This window comes from Urocitellus parryii, chromosome 10, assembly GCF_045843805.1.
Source record: "Urocitellus parryii isolate mUroPar1 chromosome 10, mUroPar1.hap1, whole genome shotgun sequence".
Lineage (NCBI taxonomy): Eukaryota > Metazoa > Chordata > Mammalia > Rodentia > Sciuridae > Urocitellus > Urocitellus parryii.
The window spans coordinates 67,464,536-67,491,957 of NC_135540.1; the positions used below are offsets into that span (position 1 = coordinate 67,464,536).

At 34.5% G+C, this 27,422-nt stretch overlaps 1 protein-coding gene across 1 annotated transcript in view; it reads left to right on the forward strand.

The window, feature by feature from the left end:
- The first annotated feature begins 706 nt into the window (after window positions 1-706).
- Window positions 707-27,422, forward strand: part of LOC144257152 (broad substrate specificity ATP-binding cassette transporter ABCG2-like) — a 91,360-nt gene continuing 64,644 nt past the window's right edge. Inside the window, 2 exon segments of the mRNA XM_077803117.1 lie at window positions 707-897; window positions 2,600-2,798. Coding sequence (XP_077659243.1) covers window positions 707-897; window positions 2,600-2,798 — 390 coding nt within the window.

The window sequence follows — 27,422 nt, forward strand, 5'->3', positions numbered from 1 at the left end:
AGTATGTGTTAAACTTTATTAATGAAATTCAGCCAAAAATAACAAATTCCCTCCTCTTCAAAGTTGATAAAGATGTTCTTCAGGAAGCTCGTAGAGAACCTAACCTAAAATGACCTTAAGAATTTGACAAAAGTCTCCCATGAGAAGAACCCAGTGAACAAGAAGAACAAGACTCCTGGACCTAGAAGAAAGAACAGTAAACACCTCTAACCAGACCAGAGCAACAGAAAACCTGGAAACTTACCAATCAGAAAATATCTGCAGGTTCTAGCCAGACTGCCTACTGAGTACAGGCTATTCCACCAAGACAAGTAACCCCGTATTTCCCTCCATTTCTTTTTACTCCAGACAGACTTGAGCCTGTCGCCTTGTTCAATAAAGCTCTTTCTTAGAGGACTTTTTACCTAGCATGTGCCAGGCCCTGGGTTTGATCCTGAGCACCACAAAAAAGGAATAAAAATAAGAACTATTTTCACAAAAACTTGTGCTATAATATTGGCTTCAGTGTACATGCTGCAGAGAGCTCTTGCTTAGTAACATTGATATTAGTTTTTGTTATGGGAAATTGCTAACATAACAAAAAATATAGGGCAAATAATAAAAAAGAAATACTATGCAACCATCACTAAGCTTCAAAAATTCATATTGAAATTTAAACAAGAAGTACTGATGCTAGCTGTACTTTTTCATAGCTCACTGTTCAGTAATGTCATCTGACTTGGAAGAAGCATCTGTGTTAGCGGACCCAGATCTGACCATCTCCCATGCCTCCACCTATGTGGACAGGATTTTGTCAGGATTAGGCAAGTGTCCCAATAACAGAGTATTCCTTCCTTCCACATCATATCCAGATATCCAGAACACTGGCACTGAGTGCCCAATTCACAGTGTAATTGGGTAAGTCCTCCTAAGGGTCAATTCAAAAATCATTCATGAGTATCTGGTTGGTGAGGTATGTGGGGGATCACACATGTGTTCATAAGACTTTGAAGGATAGAACCTGTGGTAGACTGAGGCTAGGTATGGCTAGAGCCAAGGTCTGCTCTCTTTATGTTGCTAAGCACCTGCTATGGAGTCCCTCAAATATGTGCAATTTGAACATTTTTTTTTCCAAATTACTAGCAAAGTATATTTGCCAAGAGAGGAGAATAGAGTAAATTTTATTCAACAGGTTTTTAAAGCATGATTTATAACCTTAATATGAAGACACATTCTGTAAACCCCTATTTATAAGGTTGGCCTGGGACTCACCAATGTTAGTTCTGTTACTGAGATGTGCTTTCAGGTGTTTTGGTCAACACACCTCAGGGAAAGCATTGTCAGGTTTTAAAAAGGTGTAGAAAAGTACAATGAAGAGGCTTATTTTATGTTTATACGTTAATAAATGGTCAGTATAGTAAGAGCAAACAGAAAGGTGAAATGTCAGTAAATCATTAAAACAAACACCTGGAAAACATTTATTTTCATTGGATCTTATGATAACTGAGCCAGAAAAACTGCCTGACATCTGCCATCCCCCAGAGACCACTTTCAGACTGGTTAGTAAGTGATTTTTACAAGAAATGAAGCTTAACTCATTACACAGCATATTTTACATTTATAGAATTTATAAGATTGCACAAACTAAAAATATTTTAAAATTTAAGAAGTGTTTAAGTCACTTAAGAAAGAAACAGACTGACCAAATGTAAAATGTAATGCTAATGTCTTTAGAGAAAAATTATGAGGAATATTTGTATCTCCATACCCTTATCCAATGTTCTCAATGCAAAGCAGGTGGCGTTACTTAAAACAGAATTAAACGATGCTTTACATTTCAATTCTAACATTGCTATTCTATTTCCAAAGTTTTTAGAGCACATTGCACTACATACAAACACCAACAAAGTTTCACTAATGGTGGATTAAACAAGTATTTATTTCATTTACTTAGTACTTATGACAGACTAAATCCATTTCTTCTAGTTTAATCTTCTTGTCAATGATGTAGAGCTAAATTTAGAAATGCGAAGGTGCTGGCTTTGAATTAGGTTCTTTAGAGGCTAAGAACATGAAATTTCAGGATAGTAACAGTGGACTTGTAATCACCAAACAGGAAAACGATGAGGGACATTGTAACTAGGAAACAGCTTGCAGCTTTCATTCTGTCACTGTAATATCTAAGACATCAGTAAATCACAACACTAGAATTCATTTCACAGTCACATCCTCCTTCATTTTATATCCCCTGCCCTAGTCCACTACCTATGTGGCGGGCAAACAGGAGAACAGAGACATGTGCTGGATTAAACAAGTACCACCAATAACTTCTGCTACAATACCCTGTGTATGGAGTAAACTCCTCATGGACAGGGAATGTTGTTCCCTCAAAATCTATACCACTTAGAAGCTATGAATGGGATCTGATTTGGAAACAGTGTCTTTGCAGAAGTAATTGAGGAAATGAATGGATAAATTCATGAATCTAATTTGCCTGGTATGCTTAAAAGAAAGGCACATTTGGAAAGAGTAATACAGACACTCAAAAGAGAAGGCTTTGCGAAGACAAGAGGTAGAGGTTAAGTGCACATCTACATGGCAAGCAACTTTTTTTTTTAAGGAGTGGGGTTTATTCGTGTGCGAAGAGAAACAGATCTCTGGCAAGGGCAACAGGAAACTCATTATCTGGTCCAAAGATGAGCAACCTCAAGAATTTCCAGCAGCCACAGAAGGTGGCTGAGGCCAGGAAGGATCCTTCCCTAGAACCTTCAGAAGAAATGTGGTTCTACCAACACCTTGATTTCAGTATGTCTGTCACCGTAACTGTGAGAGAATAGATTGCTACTGTGTCAAGTTAGCCAATGTTAGCCAGTCTTGTCTTTGTGACAAGACTCGCAGGAAACTAATATTCCCTCCTAACTGGTTTTCAACTACACATGTACTTTCTTCATTTCGTATTTTCTGTCAATAATTGCAAAGTAACATGGAAATGTAATTTGAATCAATCTCTCTTTTGTTGAAATCCCGGTAATAATTTCCCATTTCTTCTGGTCAGGTATGGCAAGTGAGCACCACATAAGTAGCTCATTCAAACTGACACAAGTGTCAAATACATAATGAATTTTGAAGAATTAATATCAAAAACTCTCATTAATAAAATTTCCTATGAATGACTTTATACTTAGTACATCTTCAAATCATACTATTTTGGAAATAGTAATTGAAATGAAATGCACTTGAAATATTAAATTATAGAAGTGACCCCCACTTATGGCTTGTTCTATATTTCCATTGCACAGTTTGGCTCCATAGAATAATAAATTAACTTTTTAGCATGATGTACAATCCCTGCCTCCTATGGCCCTAATGTACTCTGCTAAGTTCACATCATACCACCATTCCATTTGCAAACTTGACTCTCCTCACACTAATCTTTCAGTTGCTTGACTGGACTAAGAATTTTCCCACATGAGGAACTTTAACATGCCATTTTTTCCATCAGGAACATTCTACATATTAAATGTTACCATCTCAAAGACTTTTTCTTTCTTTTTTTTTTTTTCGTGGTGCTGGGGATTGAACCGAAGGCCTTGTGGATGCAAGGCAAGTACTCTACAACTGACTATATTCCCCAGCTCCAGAAATAAACTTTTAAAGCAGATTCCCCTCTCTAGATGATTCTCTGTCTTAATATCTCTCCTCTCCCTCTCCCTCTCCCACTCCTCTCTCTCTCTCTCTCTCTCTCTCTCTCTCTCTCTCTCTCTCTCTCTCTCTCTCTCTCTCTCTCTCTCCCCTAAATGAATTTCCTTTTGACTGGCACCTATCTCTTTTATCCATCTGTTTTTCTATACTTAGTCCAACTTCAGCATGAGCAGAAAGTTCCTCATAGCAAGGACCATCTATTTTTAGAGCCATAATAACTCCACACTGCTCTAGGTACATTCTGGGTTCTGGGCACATTCTAGGTTTTCAATTCTTTGAGTAAGTGAAGAAGTAGGTGAATGAGAGAAGATCCAGGAGCTTTGAGTGGCATCAGAAATCAGTTGGTGAACTTGACATCTGTGGAAGCATTCACTGGCCAGGAGTTAATGTTGTTGAAGTGACAAGTCCAGTAAAACTTCTGGCATTTATATGGCATATAAATTTGAGTAGGGACAGACTGGAAATGAAATATGAACTAAGAGGTTCTTCTCATAATTCTAGGTTGCACAAATGTCTTAAGCTGAAACAAAAGAAAGGCAGAACAGTAGTATTGGGAGAAAGGGGAAGACAAAAAGGAACAGGTACAAATTTTACATGTGTCTGTGGAATCAAGGCTATAATACCAAATGAGAAAGTCATGCATGGAATACGATTTCTTTTATTTGAAGAGAAGCTTATGTACTCCATTCTCACTCTGCTTGAATTATATTATGAGAAATTAATGAGGTGATTCATCCAATGAAGGTAATTTGGGGAAAATAATAAAAGTAAATGTGTCTTCTAAAGGAAATAGGGCCCAGCAGAATATTTGGATACATCAAGTCCCAAACATTCCCTCACTGTCAATATCCTGGTTTGAAAACACACATTCTATTTTTCAGGGGACATTTCCAATCCCATTGCTCTTATTTGTATGAGGTGACTTCTGCAAGAAGTACACTTGTGGTTTTTATCTCTATCTCTTACTCCTCTTTATCGATAAACTGGTAGATGACTTTGGATTAAAGTAACATGCTTTGCTTCTTATTGATATGACCTATACACAGGATGAAATCACAGTTTGTCTGGTCACTAGCTTATAGATTCTTGTCCTGGAAGAGAGGTCTACAATTTTCTCTTTGTGTCTGCAACTCCAGTGGGTAACTTCAGTTCAAAGAATATACTGGAAGCTCACAGGATTGCACTCTAATCCAGATTTGCATTACATTATGTTTTAGTGAAGTTTCTCTGAATCTTCTAGTTTGCAATTTGTTCTTCTGTTAGTCAGTTTTCTGTCACTATGACAAAGTACCTGAGATAATCAACTTAAAAGGAGGAATGGTTTAGTTTGACTCAGTTTCAGAGGTTTCAGTCCACAGTTTGTGGGCCCTGTGATTTGGGGACTGTGGAAAGTCATGACAGTGAGCCCATGATGAAACAAAGCCTCTCATCTCAGGGTAGGTGAGAAAGAAAGAGAGGTGAAGGGGCCAGGATCACAATACATCCTTTGAGGGCATGCCTCCAATGACCCAGCTTTCATCCACTAGGCCCTACCTGCTAAGGGTTCCACCATCTCCCCAAAGTGCCACTGTCTGGCAATAAAGCTTTTTAGAATTTAGGCATTTGAGCAAAATTTAAGATCCAAATCATAACTTCAGCATGCAAAGAAGACTGTTTATTTTCCCCTTTTAAGCCTTAAAAATGTGTGTGTGTGTGTGTGTGTATGTGTGTGTGTGTGTGTGTGTGTGTGTGTGTGTGTGAGAGAGAGAGAGAGAGAGAGAGAGAGAGAGAGAGAGAAAGAGAGTTTTGAATAATTGGACCTAAAAGAATTAATCGAAATGACCAATACAATAACCATAAATCCCTAATGCAACCTTGAAATTTCTTTCTATGGAAAAAAAAAACTGTATTACTCAAAATAGAAACCTGTCTGAAATGACATCCTGAAAATATGGCAAGATTCTTCAAGACTTTTCCTGATATTTTTATTGAGGAAGACGGACTATAATACCTCGCCTACTTTATCACTGCTGTTTAAAAGTAAAACTTCTGTTTTGAAGAAGATTCATTCTGTGGGATTGTGAGCATTTTTATTTTATGGTATTGATTAAACTTCAATGTATATAAAAATTCTCATAATAAACTGTGAAGTGATACAGAATTTTTCAAGGCAGTCACTCACTAACAGTAATATGCTGATGACAGCATTCCAGAAGCACCAGCATAAGGGAGACAAGAAGAAGATCACTAACCACTTTCAGAGTCAGCACATCCTGACAGGTTGACAATCAGCTAGCAAACAATGATGCTATGAATCAAATTTCACTAGAGAAATTGTGCACACAGATCAAATTTTACTGGAAAGCTCAAGAAGTTCTAACTGTGATGAAATGCATTATCCACCAATTTTCCTTCAACACACTCATAAGCAAAAGTAAAAATATGAATTAAAATAAAATACCACCTCCATATGTATGTCTAAAGAGAAAAATCCTATATAAATCTATGTCTAGTATGGCAGATATAAAGAGATTGTTTGTGACTAGTTGAATTACTTAGTTGCTTTTGATATCTGTTTATTCATAACAGAAATGGTAGGCAAAGACATTTAAAGCTGAACTTAATTGACTGCAACAAATATTTAATAAGCATCCATAATTTTTATTCATTCACCAGTAATTATAGTACATTTAACTATGCAAATTAAACTGAATTCATTGTTTATATCTGTGCAGATATATAATAAAATTTTATTTTGCTTAATATCTGTTGTATTATTTTGTACATGGATGACTCTCAACTTATGATGATTTTACATCCCAATAAACCCATCTAAGTTGAAAAGTTTGTGTCAAAAAAATGCATTTAATTCCCCTCATCCACTCAACATCACATTTTAGCAATATAGTACATTACACTATGGGTTGTTTACCCTTGTGATCGTGCAGCCATCTGTGAGCTGAAATTCACTGCTATTGCTCAGCACTGTGATACTATCATATTGCATACTATTAATCCAGGAAAAGATCAAAATTTAAAGTGCAGTTTCTACTGAACACCAATTGCGTTAGTACCCTTGTGAAGTCAATAAATCATAAGTAGAATGCCCATAAGTGTGGGACCATTTTTATTTTATACTTGTTATTTAGAGGACACTTTTAGCTAATTGTTCATCGTGAGTCTCTTTTGAATCCAAAGCCTGAGGAGGACACCAATTCACTATGCAGCTAGCTAGTGGAGAAGAGGTGCAGGCTCTGTACATAGACAGTGACACAAACTCATATGCTCTTGCTGCAGAGGGTGGGTTAATTAAGTGCCCCTATCCTTGCTGTTTCATTGCTTATAGTTCACAGGGTAGAAGACTTCCAATAAGGAAGCATACATTGGTCTACAGTTACAAATTTTCATAAAATATACAAAGAAAAGTGAGCAAAAAAAATAATTGAGAACTATATTAAACAGAGGGATTGGAAAATGCTTGGGAGTTGGATAATAGGGAAGATTTTTTTTTTTCTCTTGAGAAACTGATGAATGTATGGGATGACTAGAATATAGAAGGGGAGTTTCAGAATTATGATAGGTTCTGCGAAGTACTAGATTTCAGGTGTAGATCAATGGGAAATCAGAGAAGTGTTTTATATGTTTCTATGATATTTAGGCAACATCATTCTGGCTGCTGAATGCAGAAGAAAATCGAAGTTGGAAAGAAGGGAATTTGGATAATATGGTCTAGAAGAAATCTTTTGGCAAGAAGAATAGAGTCCTACACATTTTACAGTCATGAGAAAATTAAAAACTAGTAATTAATGACATGAGTAGGTTAAAGAAAAGGGAAAAGCCAAGATTGACTCCAAAGTTCCTATTCTGAACAACTGGGAGGCTGACTGGTGGTGGCTTTTCTGGTATGAGAAATGCCTTCAGAGAGGTAGGTTCAATTGGAGACAGGAGTGCATAGGAAATCAAGAAACAGGACAAACTGAGAATGCAGGTGATTGGGAGATTGTAACTATATTGAAAAGTGAGAAAACTGTGAGACATTTAAACAGGTATGTGGTGATCTAAGTTGGCGGGACACACTGCAGAGAGGTATAAATAATACTACTAGCTGGGCTAAGAACACAAAATATCTTTACTTGAATGCATTCATCTTGCAGATGGACATGGATCCACTTGGTTTCTGCTCAGCACTCCGCATTACTTGCTTTGCACAAACTTTCCTGGAATCTTGTTCTGCTTCCTAAGCCACATGGCTACTTCCGGAACTGGGCAGTAGGGTATAATCAACTGTCATGTTTCATTGATTTTTAGGGAATATACACATTTCCCAAATTGAAATGTAATGTTTTATGGCAATTTTGGTAAAAGGAGTTAGAAAAATAAGTGACATCCCTTTTGTGGCACTTGGGTATAAAGTAATAAAGTCTGAGAATAAGCTATGGTTCAATTTACATTCATGAAAACCAGAGAACCAGATGAGTCTGGTTTCTAAAAAGACAAAAATCAAAGAACAACAGAGAGGAGAGTGCTGATAAAGAAAGTTAATATTATTTGGGTTAATAACAGTTGCCCCTGGGGTCCAGCCTCAGTCTTGTTCTTGGTTTCCTAAGTCACTTCAGTAGTCATTTAATAAGTTCCCATTTTTGTTTAAGGGAGAGCACACTCTCTTTTCTGACATACACAGTCAAAAGATACCCAGTCCAGGAAGGAGAAAACTGATTGCAAAGAAATCATAAATTTACCAAAACTCAATAAATAGTGGTAAGATCATGAGTAGCAGTTTCACACCAGTTTTGTTTTTTGTTTTAGTAAGAAAAAATATATATTACTTACTTTTTATAGTTAAGTCTTAGGAATTAAGAAATAAAAAAAAAATTAAATATGAAGTTATATGATCAGAATCCATATATATCCATATTTATAGTCAACTTACATGTTGACTATTATCCTTCCTATTTGTGTTCAATTGGAGCATCCACATATTATTTTGCACATAGCTTTTTATCCTATTATTTTAAAACACATTTCAATTTCAAATAATAATGATAGCAACTATTTAAAACTGAACAATAGGTTATAGATGAAATGTGTTTATTATAGATGCATTTTTTAAAATATCTCCACATAAGCATATAAAATATATAAAATTAAAAGTGAAAACTTTTCTCTTGTTCCCTAGTCCAACAGATTTACACATTCTTAACTTACTTAACTTTGTTTTGCCTACTACAATTTAACAGATAATGAATCAAAAAGTAAAGATGAAATTACCTTTAGACACCATTGATTCCCCATTAAAAATTGTAATTAACATACTTCATTTGAGCTCCATTTTTCTTTCTCCTGGCTCCTCCAATTTTCCCTGGCTACACAATTGTTAATAATATTGTTTTAAAATCTTTTAATGGACACCAATATTTTAGGTGACCTAATTAAAACTCTGGTTCTTGACATGTCTTATTTAGATGGTATCTAGTGATCCTTCATCATGAAAGCTTTATACCCAAGTGCCAAATTTTATTTATAAACATTTACTTCTTCTGATGGGGCTACATTGCTATACTATTGTAGTAAGTCTTGAATGCTTTTTCTATAAATTGATTACATATAAAATGGATAAAATGTGATTATTTTGGCATGTAAGTATTATTTAGGTAATAAAGCAAGTAGTATAATTAGTTTCAAGAAGAAAATGCAATTCAATTAATAAACAATTTTCTGGGGGCTGGGGTTGTGGCTCAGTGTCAGAGCGCTCTCCTAGCATGTGTGAGGCCCTGGGTTCTATCCTAAGCACAAAAAAAAAAAAAAAAGATATTGTGTCCACCGATATTGTGTCCACCTAATAATAATAATAATAATAATTATTATTATTATTATTATTTTCTGAATAAAAAGAAAATCTTAAGATTCAAGGTTTAATGGACATTCTTTTTAATTTCATTCTCCTTTCCCTTACATGTGAATTTGTAATGCAGTTTTCTGATATTACATTATTTAAATCTTGAGGATATAAGACTGACTTTTGATCCACATTGAACATTTTCATACATATCTCTATTTTTTTTTATTTTGAAATATTCCTTAGGATAAATTGAGGGAGTAGAATTAATCAAATATTGTTTTGAAAATACCTTTCATACTTAGTCTATATATTACTAAATCGTATTCCAAAACAGTGTAAGCAAAAATGCTTCTAAAATTGAATACACGTATCAGTTTATCACCTTGCTCCCAGCATTTGATTTCTGTTTAAAATATTGCCTAACTTAGTGAATATGTTATTTCAAGTTCATATTATATTTACATGCCAAGGATGAGTGGCTACTGGAGATGACAAGGGGAGTGACATTTGGTAGATGTCATTTTCCTTTTGATATTTCCCTTCACAACTGTAATATTCATTTTGAGAATACTATATAAATCCTAGTGATGTCAGCAGCTTAAAAGCAAAAGTTGACTTCTATTGAAATTGTAATAAAATAGAAAGCTAATACTCAGCAACTCAAAATTATGAGTGATAATATCATGCCTACTCTTTACATTCATTTTATTACTAAAACCTATCTAACTTCTCTTAATAATGTTTATCTTATATGTCAAATTGCTTAGTATGCATGCCTACTTAGATATCCTTCATGCATCACAATCTCAGTATATTCAAAACAAAACTTGTCATCTTCTAATAGTGTTTTGTTCTTTTAGATTCTCTGTTCCAGTGACATAGTTATCAAAATAATTTTCAATAAAGCCCCTATATGTTATCCTCGCCAGTTAGCCTCCCAAATCATGTATCTCAAGTTAAATTCTACTTCGGACTTCTAAAATAATTTCCAAATCCATCCCTTCTATTTTAGTTGCTGGTGCTTACTTCAGGATCTAATTTTTTTTTTCTCAGAATCTGTGCAATAAAATTTCAAAAGTATTCCCTCTTCTTATTTTGTTTCACTTAATAAATGCTCCATACTGCAGCAAACTAATCTTTCCAAACTAGAATGAGATTGTGCTTGACTGGTTCTTTACAAATTCAAGGTAATTTTAAAATGCATTAGCATCATTCATTTGGTTCTTCATGATCTGTGGACTGGCTATGTGTATTATGTACCAATTTCCAGGACACTATAAACCAACCCCATCCCCAAAATATTACTTTCTGCACAATGAATCTGATAAGCTCTCAAAGGTAAGTTTGTTCTTTATTATACTTAAACCAAGTCTAAACAATATCTACTCTACAATCTTCTTCATCTTGGTCATTATTCTTGTGATTTAAAATGTAAATGATTTTATACATTTCACTTCTTTTTGCATCTATAAAGTCAAATTGTTTTGGTGCCTGCAGTTACAATGCAAATGGCTTTCTATATTTTCATTCTTTCTAAATGGGCTGAGAAAAGCAAACTTGGTGACCTTCTTAGAGAAAAACACTTAGTTTCCATTTGTCTAATGCTACCAATTTATTGTAAAACAATTTCAGTACAGAATTTCATGATAATGAATTTTACCCTTGAAAGCCAATCACAATATACATCACTCACCTGCCTATCAAGAAGCTGTTTTATATTTTTTTCTATTATAACACATTTTTCAGAAAGAAACTTTTTAGCACTCCTAAATATTATTATTGCATAAAATAACATCTACTAAGTTTATTATGAAGTACCATATGTTTTTGATTAGTGTTCTAAAGCAAAGGGAAGAGTACTTTTTAAAAATAGTAATGTTTTTCTAAAATAAACTTATGAGCAATTAAATTTAATTTCAGTGTTATTTCATTTTCAAATATTCACCACAATTCTTATTAAGAATTATATTTTTCTCCATTTTTAAAATCAACCCAGGGAAAAAGTATATAGAGAGGGGCAATATACTTTACTAGGAGTGTATCAACACAACTCTAGAGTTCTTTTGAAGTCTATCTTCTTTAATCTAAATTCATTAATCTATTAATTCAATCAAATTTGAAAGATATTAGAGCATGATTTTAAGCAAACTGCATGCAAATTGAATTGAACTTCCCATTGAATCTCAAGCACTACCAACTAAAATTACTCATATCTGGTTAAAAGCTGAGCTCAATGTCCAACACATGGAAAGCATATACTGAATGAAGAATACAACCATTATTAGTATTTGCAAACTGGCAACTACTGCCACTGCTTCTTGATGACCAAGGAAGAAGAGAAGGAAAAAGAGGAGAAAATATGAAGAAGAGGAGGAAAGAAATGATGGGAGAAAATACAAATAATAAAAATAAAAAGTAAGAAGCAGAGTGAGGAGCAAGAAGGAAAAGGAAAGCAGGGGTAGTGAAAGAGGGCAAGGAGAGAGGAGCCAATAAGTACTACCATCAGTGTTTCTTGAGACAAATTGTTTTTGGGGTGAGGAGAATCAACAAAATTTAAACTCGGATTTGAGTAAATATTAATTCTTTTTCAGTATTTGCTTTCTTGGCAGTACCAACACAAGGCAATGTGCTCATGTTAATGCTTTCATGTATGTACATTCATCAAACAATCTTTTCCGTTAATTGCTGTATTTGTTTTAGTCAAAACAATATGGGGGCTTTGTGTGACTCAGTGTACCTAGCATGCACAAGGCTCTGGGTTCAAGCCCCAGCACCATAAAAAAATAAAGATGCTTTGACAAATTAAAATTATGTTTGGAGGTTACTTAGGCTATAAATTAAGTAACATTTACCAGTATTAAATCCTGTACATAAAAGAACAAAAATTTTGATAAGATTTCAAAACTCTTCCCAAATGCGGTCTATTGATTCCATGTCTTAAATTTGTGACTTATTTAAAAATTGCATATAAACAAATTTTCACAAAGATTTATTAGCTGATGTTTAGCATTTTCACACTTCATGAAGTGTCCTTTCAAAGGAATATTTATAAGGTCAGCTTTCAGAACATCTATTTTCATTGCAAATGGAAATTTTTTTTTCATTGTAAAATAAGCAGATTTTCAACTGTACAATATTATCTAACTATAAATAAGCATATGTATCTTCACAAGTAACAGAAATGAAAAAAGCATATGATTTATAAAAAGAACGTGAACTATAGTAAAAGTATCAACCACGAAATAGGAATTCTTTATATAAATTAATACATATTAAATATAGATACAAGTTCAACATGCACACACATCTGTATATATTCACACAAGATAGCAGGTGTTCAACAAGATGTCCAACTGGCACAGGTTACTGCCTCAAAAAATGATGCCGAGAATCCACAGGATGAGAAAAAATGGATTGCAAGATCGAAAACAATAGCAATGCTAACAAGTGTATTTTAAGCTGCTCTGTTGAGAGAGTGAGTGGCCAGCTTAGGGCAAAGAGGAGCTAGAGGCAACACAGGAAGATCAGTTTAAAATCTGCTTTAGCTCTCCCCATCCCATTCCCCACCTCTTTGCCTTTGGGCTGTCATTTCCTATCCCCTTTCCCTTGCACCACTGCTGTGGGGTCTAATTGGGCAAGAGTTTTTCTAGGTGAGATCAAAGTAGGTGGAGGCTGACATGTTTTGGGCATTCAGTCCTTTATTTCTCTAACCAACTCCCAATGTATGTGGATTGCAACCTGGCAAAACTGCCTTCTACCTACATTCCAACATAAAAAAGAACTTGGGTGCCATCCTGACCATAGTTATTTTCAGCTGGGCTATTGCAAAATCAAGTGATAACTCTGTTTTATGATGCCATGCACTGCCTGGGACTTTCTGACAGAAAGTTCATGTCCCATGCCCTGTCCCATACACTTGAACCTTGAGCTACCCTGCAGAGATAAACATTATGTTCTGGTCTTTGGTTCTTCTCCAAACCCAAAGAGCCAATACAGGTAGTTGAATAATTTTAAATAAATATGATAAACTATGATAACTATGTATATATAAGTGTAAGAAAAGAGAAAGATTACTCATATCACCAGAAGTAATATTTCAGGCATCATACAGTAGAGATGAAGGAAAAAAAAGACATGAGGTTTACTAATGTTCTTCTTTTCTAAGAGGGAAGATACAGCCACTGATACATTTGGGAAACAGAAGTATTGTTTGTGTCTCTAAAGAGAAACAACAATAAAATTATTGTATAAAACTTTTAAACACCAGAAGAAAATATCATAGAAGTGAATTAAAAGAGCACAGAAAGTACAGGAAATAAAAAGAACATTAAATAATATGGCAGAATTAAAACCTACTTAGAAAATAAAACAAATGAAGATGGATTAAAGTAACTAAATAAAAGACAAGGATCCATAAATTGAAAAAAGGAAAACAAAATCTAACAGTGTGTTTTCTGCAAGAAACAGAAGACTTGGAAAAACTGAAAAGGACTAAAAACATATGCCTTATAGATATAAATCAAGGGAAAGCTGGAACAGCAATCTTACATTCTCACAAGCAAGCAAAGAGAATCCTGCTTTGGAGGGTTCTCAGCTTTATGTGAGTTTATAGATGATTTGTATAAATGCTCCTGATCCAATCAAAGTGAAAGAGGAATAATGCAAGAAGAGGGTAGCTTGTGGGGGGAGGGGGAAGAGGAGGAAAACAAAAGAGAAAAAAAAAGTGAAATAAAGAATTTATAATCAAAATTCTGCCACCAGTACAGATGTAATAGTACAATCCTGCTTTCTAAGAGTAAGCCTCATTATAAAGAAACTTCTACCTTGTGGATCTCTCAGCTTCAGATTTTATGAAGCCAATAATGAAATATGTTTTTAAATAATTGTATTTAAATGTAGCCAGTGTATTTAATTTAAGAGAAAATAAAAAGGGAAATTTTCATTTCAGCTTGCTAAGTGATGTTCATTAATAAAAACATGTTATATGGAATGTAATGAAGGAGATAAGAGAGAGAGAGTGCCATTGGGCAAGAAAGAAGTTGGTGTGGCCATGTGGACTACTCTCCTGTACAGATCCTGTTGATATTACATTTTCAGGTAGCAATTACACTGTTCAATGATCCATCAAAATTATATAAGTTGAAAAGTGAGACTTTAGAACAAAATTCTAAACTATTGATCAGTAAAAAAAAAAAAATGCCTTGAAAAATAAGAGTGTATATACGGTTAATCTTTATACTTTTTTTTTAACCCCAGAGAAATGAAATCTTTCCTCTTAGCATGTATTCAAAAGAAATGATTGGTGAAAATAAATGTCAGGTTGAGCAGTTGTGCTTATTTTTCTTCTTATTAATCATGCCACTTGAGAGTAAAAATAGTATTTTGAATATACTGGCATGCACCAAGGAGGTCCTTTCCCTCAGAAATATTTTAGTGTTAGGGAGTATTTATATCATGCAGCTGATGTGTTTAAATCCATTACCTGTCTTTATCAAAGTGACTTTTTCTGTGTGTTTTTTAAAAGAATTTATTTCCATACACCAATATTTTAAAATGTTGTAAAAAACATTCAAAGATTATATGTGTGTGCAATACATAATGCCAGAATTATAATGGTAGGATTTTGTTCTGAAGATAAATTTTAGAAGTAAACAATGAAGCCAGAATTAAGGAGGCAGACAGTCAGGGGTTGTGGATCCAGAGAATGGATGGATTGAAATGTTAATGCCTTCAGAGCCCTTCCTCCACCCATATCAAGATTACCTGCTCCAGCTCCAACCTGTTGCTAAGGTAACCTGCCTGAGATTGCCCCTTCCTACAGGGAGTTGTTAATTACCTTCCTGTCCTGATCTCTCCAATTTGGCCCCTCCAGCCCATCTGCTTCTCACCTTTTTTGGCCATCCCACTGAGCATCTCCTGGGCCTAGTCACATGAGCAGGAAGGAGAGAGATAAGGGGAAGAGAGCAGGAGAACAAAGGAAGCCTAAGTCCTATTAAAAAAAGGCAAAATGCCCCCATTTCTTGAAATACCAGCTATGGCCCCCTTCTCCCTCCTCAGAGAAGTCTGTTATCCCTTTTTAAATAAACCCAGCTTTATATGCTTGCCTCAGCATGCTTTTCTAATGTTTTACTTTAACAAGTGAGGGAACAGAACTCATCATTGGTAACTAGCAGTATCAACAACATAAAATAGAATTATTTTTTAGAAGACTTGAAACTGAAATTATCTGTTTGATTAACCATTTACAAATATCCTTTATCTAAAAGTAAACTTTAATCTCAGTATGTCACATCTATATTTTTAAATATATTTGTAAGATTGCTCAACTTAGCATATTTCCTCAATTTAGCATATTTACCTCCTCCGCCTTTTTTTCTTTTTGTGTTTCAATCTCAAAATAGATTATATGACATGGTAAGACTTTAGGTTTGCTTGAGAAACATAATATGCACGGTTAGTGGTTTGTATATTGGTAAGGGTTTCACCCAGATATCCATCAGGATATTATCATTAATTTATTATACAAAGTTATTATGGTAATTGAAGTGCCTTATTTATGATGATATATATATTGACTTGTTTCAGGCACAAAGATTATGGTAAGTAGTTCTTGCAATATTTGGGGGGATGATATGCATTATCTAATGCTAGACATTAGACATGCTTCACATAAACCAATGTCAATCCAAAACCACATGAATCAGAATATTATTGCTGAGAATACTTAAGACTGAGGTGAGAAGTCAGAAAGGGAGGAGAAATAGAAGCAGCATTTGAAGAGCAGATCTCAGAGGGTGTCACAGGACAGCTCTGGAAAAAAGGGGAAGTCTCTTTTCAAATTGTCTTAGGCTCAGGGCAATGGAGCAAGCCTATGGAGCCCTCCACGAAATCTATTGCAGGTTAAGGGAGTAGGGCTGGGTCAATCCAGGCCGCTAGAGGCAGTGTCTTCTGGCAGTGTGGGGTTTAGGTTCTTTGAGCTGGGATGGCTCCCTCACAGATCAATAGGAGCTGGGTGCCAAGAGTGAAGCATTCTCCCAGGGCAAAAATTCACAGGTAGGCACATCCATCACTCACTGGTACAGCAATCCAAGGGGAGATGGGCAAACCCTGGAAGCACTTGCTACAATTTAGCTGAAAAATACCTAGGATCTAATCCTTGAGGTGAGATATGAGAATACTAAAACCCAGAGAGGTAAAACCATTTCCCAGAGACACATACCTAATAAGTGGAAAACCAAAGAGCAGCATCCAAGGGTCCACTGTTTCATGGCAGGACACTTTCAATGACAATGTTCAACATTAATACATTGGTTCAATTTGTTATAATTGTTATGTTTATGCAAGAGGCAAGATTTGAGATTTTAAGGTTGAATAATGCTCTATTTTATGCATATAACAGTTTATCCATCTCTCCATGGACTCAATGTTGTCTCCATATCTTGCCTATTTGTATGTTATAAAATATTTTTAAAAATAAATTGCTCTAGAAGTTCCTGTAGTGAGTTTATCTCCTCATTCCTATCTTTATGTATAATATTTCTCAAGGTGTTGAAAAGTTCTAGGGTTGTAGTAAATAACCATCGAAATAAAAACTAACTGCTATGAAGAAACGGTAAGTTTGTATGAAAGTACTTGGGTAGGCAAAGGACAGATAGGATACTCAGCTAGTAATAAAGACAATTTTGGTAGGAAAAATAAAATTAAAGAGGGGAAAGTCTGTATAATTGATAATATAAATTGAAATCATATGGAAATGTATTTCATATTCTCAACATTAAACTGATCTGTGAATTCAGTTAATTGTTTATCTCAGGTGATGTTGATGCAAATATTATGTATATTTTTATTTTTTCTGTTCTTTTATCTTTATTGAAGATTAATCAGGGAGTATTTTTATTGGTATAATACGAATATCTTACAAAAACGCAAGACAGGACTATGTGATACTAGACATAATTTTATCTGGAGATATATTTCTCATACTATGAACAAACTTGTTAATCAAGAAAAAATGAAATTACTTATAAATTCTGATAACAATCTACTGATCTTACAATGAAGCATTAATTAAATGTTCAATATGGATTTATAAATATTTACCAGGTTTATAGTAATATCAAAAGACACTGTGCTGGATAAAAAATTTGGGAACATCTGTTTTTTTATTTTCTCTCTCTCTTTAAGGTACTTTTATCTCAAACCCACGTTGTTTCCAATTGGTATCTTTATGCGTATTTTCAAAAAATTTGACCTGAAATTTAAGAGAGAAAATGCAGAAATGTGAAAACATTCCTCAAAATGACAAATCATTTATTTCTAATTAGATAAAATATAAGCATCAAATGTTTTATCTTACTCATTTAGAAATGCTACTAGACACACTGATTTTTATAGGAAGCAACAGAGATTATCAAATGCTGAAATATGAAATAAAGCTACAAGATAAGGCTAAGTCTCCATTATATTTTCAGAAAACAGAAAGGCTCATTTTCTGTAAATTTATTTTTATTACCTTTTTATTCACTATTCTTTCTACTTTTGCCCTTGCAAAGTGTATCTAAATCAAGAAAGAGCACTTAATATAAAATTATAAAGGGCAGAATAAGTCAGTAATAAAATAGTGTGATGAATTAAAGGTATAAAATTGTTTTCCTCTTTAATCTACTTTTTATACTTCTATGTGTGCTATTTTTCATTGGCATTACAATTGAACTTTTAAAATTTAACTGTAATCAAGTATTACTTAATACCCATTAAAACTAAATTATTTTTAAGACAACAAAGAATATTGTATTTGTGGATATATATTGACTGTTATTAATATAATTAAGTAGCTTGCATTCTTTCAGAGCCTGCAAGTATAAGACCTTAATTTATTTCTAACTTAGTTTCCCTTCTCCTTCGTTTTTATATCTTTGCAAATGTTTCCTCACTGCTTACACAGTATTTCTGCCCTTTGTATCATTATTAATTCCCAATGCCTTTGTAAGGCTGTGTTAGTCTCTCTGTCCTATCCAAATTGCTGTCTTTAAAAAAAAAAAATCACACTTGATATCCCTTCTGGATATTACAGAACTCTGAAATGTTCTATGAGGTTCCTGAATAGGTGAATTTATAATTTCTTTAAGAATACCAAGAAACAGTGCAAGCATGGACTTTGGGTTGGCTTGATCTCTGGAATAAATCAGCCAAGAAGTCAACCTTCAATTTGCCCAGTTATATGAATACATTTTTCACAACTCAACTGTACAAGGTGAGAAGATGGTCAAGGAATGAGGATCTCCTAAAAAGTAAGGTTGATTCAGAAGGGTATAAAACATCTCTGTCTACCAATACCCTTCTTTTTTTTATTTATTTTTTTATTATTAGTTGTTCAAAACATTACAAAGCTCTTGACATATAATATTTCATACATTTGATTCACGCAGATTATGAACTCCCATTTTTACCCCATATACAAATTGCAGATTCACATCGGTTACACATCCACCTTTTTACATACTGCCATACTAGTGTATGTTGTATTCTGCTGCCTTTCCTATCCTCTACTATTCCCCCTCCCCTCCCCTCCCCTCCCATCTTCTCTCTCTACCCCATCTACTGTAATTCATTTCTCTCTCTTGTTTTTTTTTCCCTTTTCCCCTCACTTCCTCTTATATGTAATTTTGTGTAACAATGAGGGTCTCCTTACTTTACTATGCAATTTCCCTTCTCTCCCCCTTTCCCCTCCCCCCTCTCATCCCTGTTTAATGGTGATCTTCTTCTCATTCTCTTCCTCCCTGCTCTGTTCTTAATTGCTCTCCTTATATCAAAGATGACATATGGCATTTGTTTTTTAGGGATTGGCTAGCTTCACTTAGCATAACCTGCTCTAGTGCCATCCATTTCCCTGCAAATCCCATGATTTTGTCATTCTTTAGTGCTGAGTAGTACCAATACCCTTCTTAATTACTACAAAGGTGAGTTTTCACTTCTAGGAGACATTTTGTCCTTTGTTGATGGTATTCTCAATCAAGATAATTCTTCTAAGTGGCTGGAATCTGGGAAATCCTACCTCCATTTGGGAGCACATTCATTATGTACTGTTTTATCAACCATTCTGTAAGTTTTACATCCTGCATCATTTAAGGGATGGTTATATCAGTTGTTGTATAACCCCTCTTTTTTAACCTCCTTATTTAAATACTTTGATTTTCTGAATCTATTCATCTAATTTCTTTTAAGAAGTTTCAGTATGTGTGATGCTTGCTGAATATCCAAAAACAGAAACAATAATCCAACTAGAAAATGTCTACAAATTTCTGAGCCCATGAGATTTATGAATTTACTACAGACCTAATTTTCTCTTAGTCAACGAAGTAGACATGGCCTTTTTAAAGGACCATTCTTTATAATTTATAGCTTCAGTATATAAAATAGTGCAGCTGTCATTTCTTTGTTAGGTGACAGTGGACAAGTTTATAAACTGCTTAACGTCTCAACTTTCTCATTAATAAGATAAAGATACTCATATTTGATCTGCAGACTGAGATCAAGTCTACTACACAATAAATGTCCAACATGTCATTACAATTCTTACTGATAGTGAATGCTACTAATTGTAGGGATTATACTTTACAGGTAAATATCTTCTTATCAATTAACATAAATACCAACTGTATCATTTCAGAAGTATCTAAAGGTTTGCGAAGGAGAAATTTCTATCTCAAAGGAGTTTAAAATTCTTCATTGAAAGTGTGACAGACACTTCTGGTAGCTCACTTAGACTAGTAATTATTGCATTTGAGAACAATGGGATGATTTTTTTTTTCCATGCAAAGAAAAGACTTGACTGAAACTGAAAACTGATGCCTGAGAGATGGAATTAAAAAGAGACTGAAGGCAGGAGATGATAGGAGGGTTAAACAGAGTCAGCATCTGCAAGATGGGAGGTGTCATCGATTATTTTTTCCTAGTTCATAATTCTGCCAATTAAGCTCTGGCTCTGCTTCTCAAAAGGTGAAAGGCATGATTTAAATCCCAATGCTGTTGTAAGTGCAGCCAACACATTGTAACTCCAATTATCTGACTAGGAACACTGTCTCACCCACATTTAAGATTTTAGCTAATGCCAAAGCATGGAAGTCATTGGAAACAAGCATTGAGAATCAGTCCTTGGGAGTCAGAAGTTCAAAGGGACACTGGAATAGCTTGGCACTGACATAGTCGGATGATCAGTGATGGGATTGAAGGAGGAAATTAGAGAACGACCAAGGGGAGAGCATTTGCAAAAAAAAAAAAAATTTGAAAATAAATAAGGAGCAAATAGTTTGTGATAAGGGGATTAATCATAATGGCAGCTGAATACTGGATAATTTGGCGGATTTGCCCCAACAATTGATGATCTCACATTTATGATTTAAATAAATTCTGCATTTCATTTAACAGACTTTCTATTACCAGGAGAAGGCTCTATGTCTTCTTTTACCACTGATCATAATTTTTCTTAAATGCCATCTCTTATCATGGTCATCTTTTCCTCAATTCCATTATTGTTCAGGCACATTAATGATGACCTTATAACTGAAAATGCATCTCAGGAAAATATTCCCTGTCCTCTACAATCAAATGGAGGACCTGAGGAACAAATCCAACAAATAAAAAGCAGGTATTTCCAACTAAGTTGCCATAAAGCTTAAAAGAATTTTCAGCTCACAGAATTGCAATATGTGCTATCATACAGAGCAGATGAAAGACAATTATATTTTACCTGAGATAACAATGCTTGAAATCCTTCAGAAAGCCAATATTATAAATAGTGACTTCTCTATTGCCATTCTGAAGCACTTTCATAATTTCAATTATATATTATCTTTTCAATGGTCTTCAGTATTCAAAAGTATAAAATTATATGTTGTGTAATATAATACATTTTCCTTTTCTTTTCTTCCCACAGGTGTTCTCTTTCTAGTGTGTTTTGGTAATGATAGAGTATTATTGGGTACTGCAACTATGTGATGATTCTTTAAAATATATAAATGCACTTCAGTTTGTGAAACAAAAAATGTCTCATAGTCACTGATTTCCTCTGAGAAAAAAGATTATGTGACTTTGTCTTACTATAATTTCTTGAATGATGTCATCTAACAAGTATAACATTATCCTCTTAGCTCTTTATTATAATGCAGAACTAGAGAAAATGAGTTTATGCTTTTAGTAGGAGAAGGCATATATTAAAAATAAAAAGTTGTAACTCCATTGTAATAAAATTTGAAGGACAAATATCAGACAAGTTAAAAATTCTCATTTTTTTTTAATTTCACATCTATATTGCTGAGGTATCTCCTAATGCTCATGTTTCAAAAACTCTTTATATTCTCTTTTCTTAAGTCCATAAAATGCCAAATTCTCTCCTGTCTTTTAAAAGGAAAATCTTGTTGTCTAACTCTTGCTCTCCTTTTTTCCTTCTAGCCAAAGTTTTACAAAGTTCACAGCACACTTACTTAATCTATTCTTCATGTTCCCGTTACTCTTTAATAAAAATTATCAGTCCATATATTTATGGACTCACTAACCAAGTCTGTGAAATTTTAAAATGCATTTCCTGTTGTTTCAAGGTTGTATTTAAAAACACAAGTAAATAATTATTGATATTGTTGAAGTCTTGGGTATAGCTATCTTCCTTTATCTTTATCTTCCTTGCAAGCAATAGTTAATCACTAAATTATTTCGATACTCACCTGCCTTTTATTCTATTATACTTTTACTATATATGTGTAGGTCCACAGAAAATAGTTAAGCAAATGACATCATGTGGTATTACATGTACTTCCCTTCTCTGTTGGTGTTTCCTGTTGTCTATATATAGTGCTATTCTTGTCTCTAGGGATATTTTTTTAAGTAATTTGTAGAACTTATTATATGCCACATACTACTCCATGAACATCCTGTTTGATCATCCTTGCATAGTTTTACTACCACCTGTGGGTTTATAACTCCCAAATGCCTTGTATTGACCTCTGCACTGATACCCAGTCATCTCTCCACTGTGCTGTAGCTACTGTAAGTTTCTTACATAGTGAAAAATGAGCATGATTAACTCACCAACCTCCTCCATCTCCAACCTGAGTCTTCCTCTTGATTTCTGAATATCAGAATGGCTTTATATGTCAAGCAGTCCCCTTACACTAGAGGTCAACTTACATTCCTAATTAGTTGTCAATCACTGATTATTTTACCTCAAAATATTTCCTAAGTGCATCTCTCTCATCTTCTTTCCTTTTCTCCAATTATCCTTTATAGGCCCTTTTGACTTTCAGTATTATTTCCATTTTGTTCAGTTTCATTTCACCCAATACCCTTCAGATATAACCCAGGTGAATTAGGAAGTAGCTTCAAATAGTTCCAATAGCATGAAGCCAAAGCCCCTCACCATGACAGTGTGACAGAAGGCTCCTCTAACTGGCACCTGCCTCTTTCCCAGCTTCCTTTCTGCCACTCTCTACTTGGCACTTCTCTTATTTAACACAGGAATATTTTTAGTTCCCTATGTACGTTTGGCTATTTTAGAACTGTGTACATTTGCTGTTCATTCTGCCTGAAAAAGCTCTCAGACTTTCCTCCCTTGTCTTTTATTCATCCTTCAGGGACCCATTGCTTTGGTGGTGCGCAGAATTCCATTTCCCCCTATCTTATCATTCTTCGTGCACCCAAACACACTATTCCTGGCATAGCTGGGTATCTAAATAAATACAAGTGGGAAGTGAACTCAATTTAAAGGTACTATCTTTAGTGAATATGCATATTTTGGACACACATAAAAACATTTTTTTTTAAAATATAAAGTTTATGGTTTGTCACTGATATTATCTCTGACATATGGAAACAATTTATAGTTTCTTTTAATTTCCTGCTGTCATAAATTATATTGGTAGCTTAATTTAAACTTTATCCTTGAATCTTGGTGAAGCAGCATAGAATGATGAAGATGAGACAAGGAGACATAATGGAGGGGTTCTAATTCCAGCTTTACCACTCACTACATTTCTATTGATGGGAGGTTTACTTTACCTCCCCCTAAGCCTCACTTTTCTGATCCAATTGTGATAACAGAAACTATATTATAGAGTTATATGAACATGAAGCAATATCTTCTCTCATGTTTAGTCATGACATTTGCATGATTCTTTTTATTTCATTCTAGATTTAATTTGCAAATACTTCACTAAGTGTGGGCATGGTGGTGCATCCCTATAATCCTAGTGCCTTGGGAGCCTGAGGATCATGAGTTCAAAGTCAATCTCAACAAAAACAAGGCACTAAGCCCCCCTCAGAAACAATGAGGCTGCTAAGCAACTCAGTGAGACCCTGTCTCTAAATAAAAAAAGCACAAAATAGGGCTGAGAATGTGGCTCAGTGGTTGAGTGCTCCTGAGTTCAATCCCTGGTAACCAAAAATAAATAAACAAATATGCCTTCACTGAGAAATTAGGTAAACTATTTTTAAGTGAAATTTTTCTGGATATGGTCTGTTGGTTTTGGGGGGGGGCAGCTGGCCTTTTATTTGTAGTGCTAAACTTAGCCTAGAATTATAAAATAAATGGAAAAAAAGCTATTCAGTGTTTCTTATGGTATAGAATAAATTAGTGAAGTAAGAATCATTCATTCTTCAATGATAGATAAAGCTCAATTACAAAAATATTGACTCTTAACTATTTAAAAGTTCCAATTCGTTAATTTCAGGACATTTTCATTTGAATTTCACAGGAGCACTGTGGCATAAAAAAAATCCAGCATTATATAACCAGTATATTAAATAGAAAATGAAATAAAAACTGCTCAAAAAATATTTAGTAAATAATTTAAATGCATCAAGAATCTCTATGTTCTTCCAATCTTTGTATTCGTGAGACCAGACCTGACTTCAGTGGTGGTCAGGATGTGGTGGTCTGGGATTCCCCTGTCCAGTGCTAAAACACCCTTAGCCAGACCTGAAGGTTTTACATTAGTCATTTATTTAATTTAGACAATGAAGAGCCATTTACAATGAAAATAGGAGATGATATTTTAATTCCTTCAAACTGGGATGTTCACATACCCCAGAAGTAGCAATGTAATGCCAATGAAAGATTTTAGGCAGTGAAAGTTATGTGACAGGATAAATGCTCAAATATACTGATATGCTCAGAATAATACAGAAAAGTGTTGGGTAGCAAAACCTCTGAAGGTAAGGCCATTGACGATATTTTGATATTTGGAAAAAGAATCCTGTTTTTTTCTTTGAAGGCATCATTTTTTTGTTACATCTAGAAGGAAATAAAATGAAATGGACATAATATTGTAAGCCTATATGACAATCAATGTTATTATAATGCTTCACAAATTATTAATTTTCAAAACTATTATCTTTTTCTCACATAAGAAATCTGAGGTACAGACTTAAATATCTTACTCAAGTTCACAAAAGTAGTGGCATGCCTAAGACTGATACCCCAAGCATCCATAATGATGAGTATCTTGAGAGAGCCCTTAATCTGTGCAAGGGTGTGGAACTAAGAGATCCAAAGATAACAAATATGTAAATACTTTTAAGAAAGGAATATAAGATTTTGTAAAAATTTGGAGTTCTAATTTTGGTATTTTAGAGCATGCATTTTAGAAAACAAGCCTATCTTCCCAACAATATCATTCTATTTATCATCTCTCTGTTCCCTAGTCATTCATAGAAAGTGAAGAAAAGTGAGGGAAAGTATGTAGTTTCTTTTATCTAAAAGTGCTCAAGGAGAGGTACAAATGAATGAAAAATGTTAATAAAATGTTATTGAAAAGAATCAGAATTGGTAGGAAGTGAAAAAAAATGTCAAAATAAGACTGGGAGAATTTGATTAGAATCAGAGACTACAGGGCATTGTGAATGTCTATAAAAAGCAACTGAAAGGAGTTTATGGTTATATAGAATAGGATTTTTGAATGTAAGTTTTCTACAAAGTGATCTGTGTAACCCCCAGATGAACACACATGGATGGCTGAATGGGGTGAAGAAGATCATTGGAGGTAAGGAGTCCAGGATGATGAAGCTTTAAATCACAATGTATCATTGTAGTTTTCCAGAAGGACAGCAAGAGAGAGAATGAAAATGAAGTTTATAATCTAGCAACTTCTGTGGTTCATCTTCAATGGTAATACACATATTATGTCTGAGAAAAATGAAATTCGAATTGTTCACCCTAATTTGTTCCTTCCACTACCCATGTGTAATTTGGACAGAAATTAATGCTTTATTCCACAGGGACTAAAATAGTTAGGGAAAGACTACCTGTAAAAAAAAAAAAATAAGTAAAATTTAGACTCAATTATTTTGGATTTGACTTTTCCCTTTTATTTCTGTTTTTGTCTCATTCTCCATTCCTTAATCTCTCCTCAACCTAAAGCAGCTGTTTATGTTTAGCAAGGGTGTAAGGAGGAAAATAGATTTGCCTTTATTTAGCAAATTTTCTACGCCACTGTCTTGCTTAGTTGCCATTTTAGAATTCTCATTTATTCCTTGCAATAACACTTATGAGGTATATGTTGTTATTCCAATTTTCACATAGGATTATATAGTATGCAAAGTCAAGAAACATAATCAAGATTACAGTCAGGGTCTGTATCCTGGATTCTCTCCTCTAAGTTCCATGTTCTTTTCAATTCATTGTACCTTTCCCCAGGTACACAGCAGCCAAGGTGAGGTGAGCCAAATTACTACTACACCTGAAATCAAATCCAGAAACACTGACCCATAGAAAAGTTCAGAAAAGGAGAGAGAGAGAGAGAGATTGGGGCATTTATTAAGCTACTAAAGTCAACGCAGTCTGCATCAAATGACTTCAATTTGGAAGAGTTGCAAACTCTGACAATGTCAGTAACATTAAGCAGAGTGAACTTTTCCACTTTACACCTAGTTAGGCATGCAAAGGGCCAGAAACAAGTATTTGATCCTGAAAACAATTTGTCTAGAAAACACACTTAGTTTTATCCACAGCAAAGACGAAAAAAAATAAAGACTATTGAAATAGAATGATAATATAATTCACCTCAATATACATTAATGATATACACAGAAAAAGGAGAGTGCTATCATTTGGGTATAGTTTGAGTGTTGCTCAAGGGTCCACTGGAGGCTTGGTGATTGAGGGTTGGTCTTCTTCAAAGTGGCAGTTTGGGAAGCGCTATGGAACCCTTAAGAGAAGGGACCTAGTGTAAGGTCCCTGGGAACTTGCTCTTGCTCCTATAAGAAGACCATGTGACTCCTTGGTAGTTCTTTCCAGAAGGTTGGTATAAAAAGAGGAAGCCTGACTCCTCCCACCTCCTCTGCTTCCAACTGACTCCATGATCCTTCTCTTCCACACAAGCACACCACTGTCCACCATCTGCCATCTGCATGGGAACTTTGCCAGAACTTGCCTTGTGCTATTTGGAATTTGATCCTCTAAAACTGTGAGCTAAATAAACTTTACTTCATAAGTAGTATGTCAGGTATTTCATCACAGCGGTCTAAAACTGATTATTGTAGAAAGCTGAAGAAGAGATGAAAGATAGACGAGCTAATGGTGTTTATGTTATGGTTATTACAGTAACTAACATGAGACAACAAGAAAATTCATAATTAAAAATCCTATAAAAATATAGATAGAATAAAGGAAGAGTTAATCTTTTAATTATTTTTTCAGTATAGGGGATTAAATGGGGCCTGGAGGGCTCTCTATCACTGACCTACCTACATCCCCAGCCTTCTTTATTTTTTTTTTGTTGTTGTTTTTAGACAAGCTCCCCAGGCTAGGCAGCTCAAATGTACAGTACTCTTGCCTCAGTCCTAATCCCTCAGTAGCTGGGATTACAGGTATGTGCTACCACACCTGTCAAAGAGAGTTAATTTTGATTGAAAGCATTTAGAATGACTCTAGGAG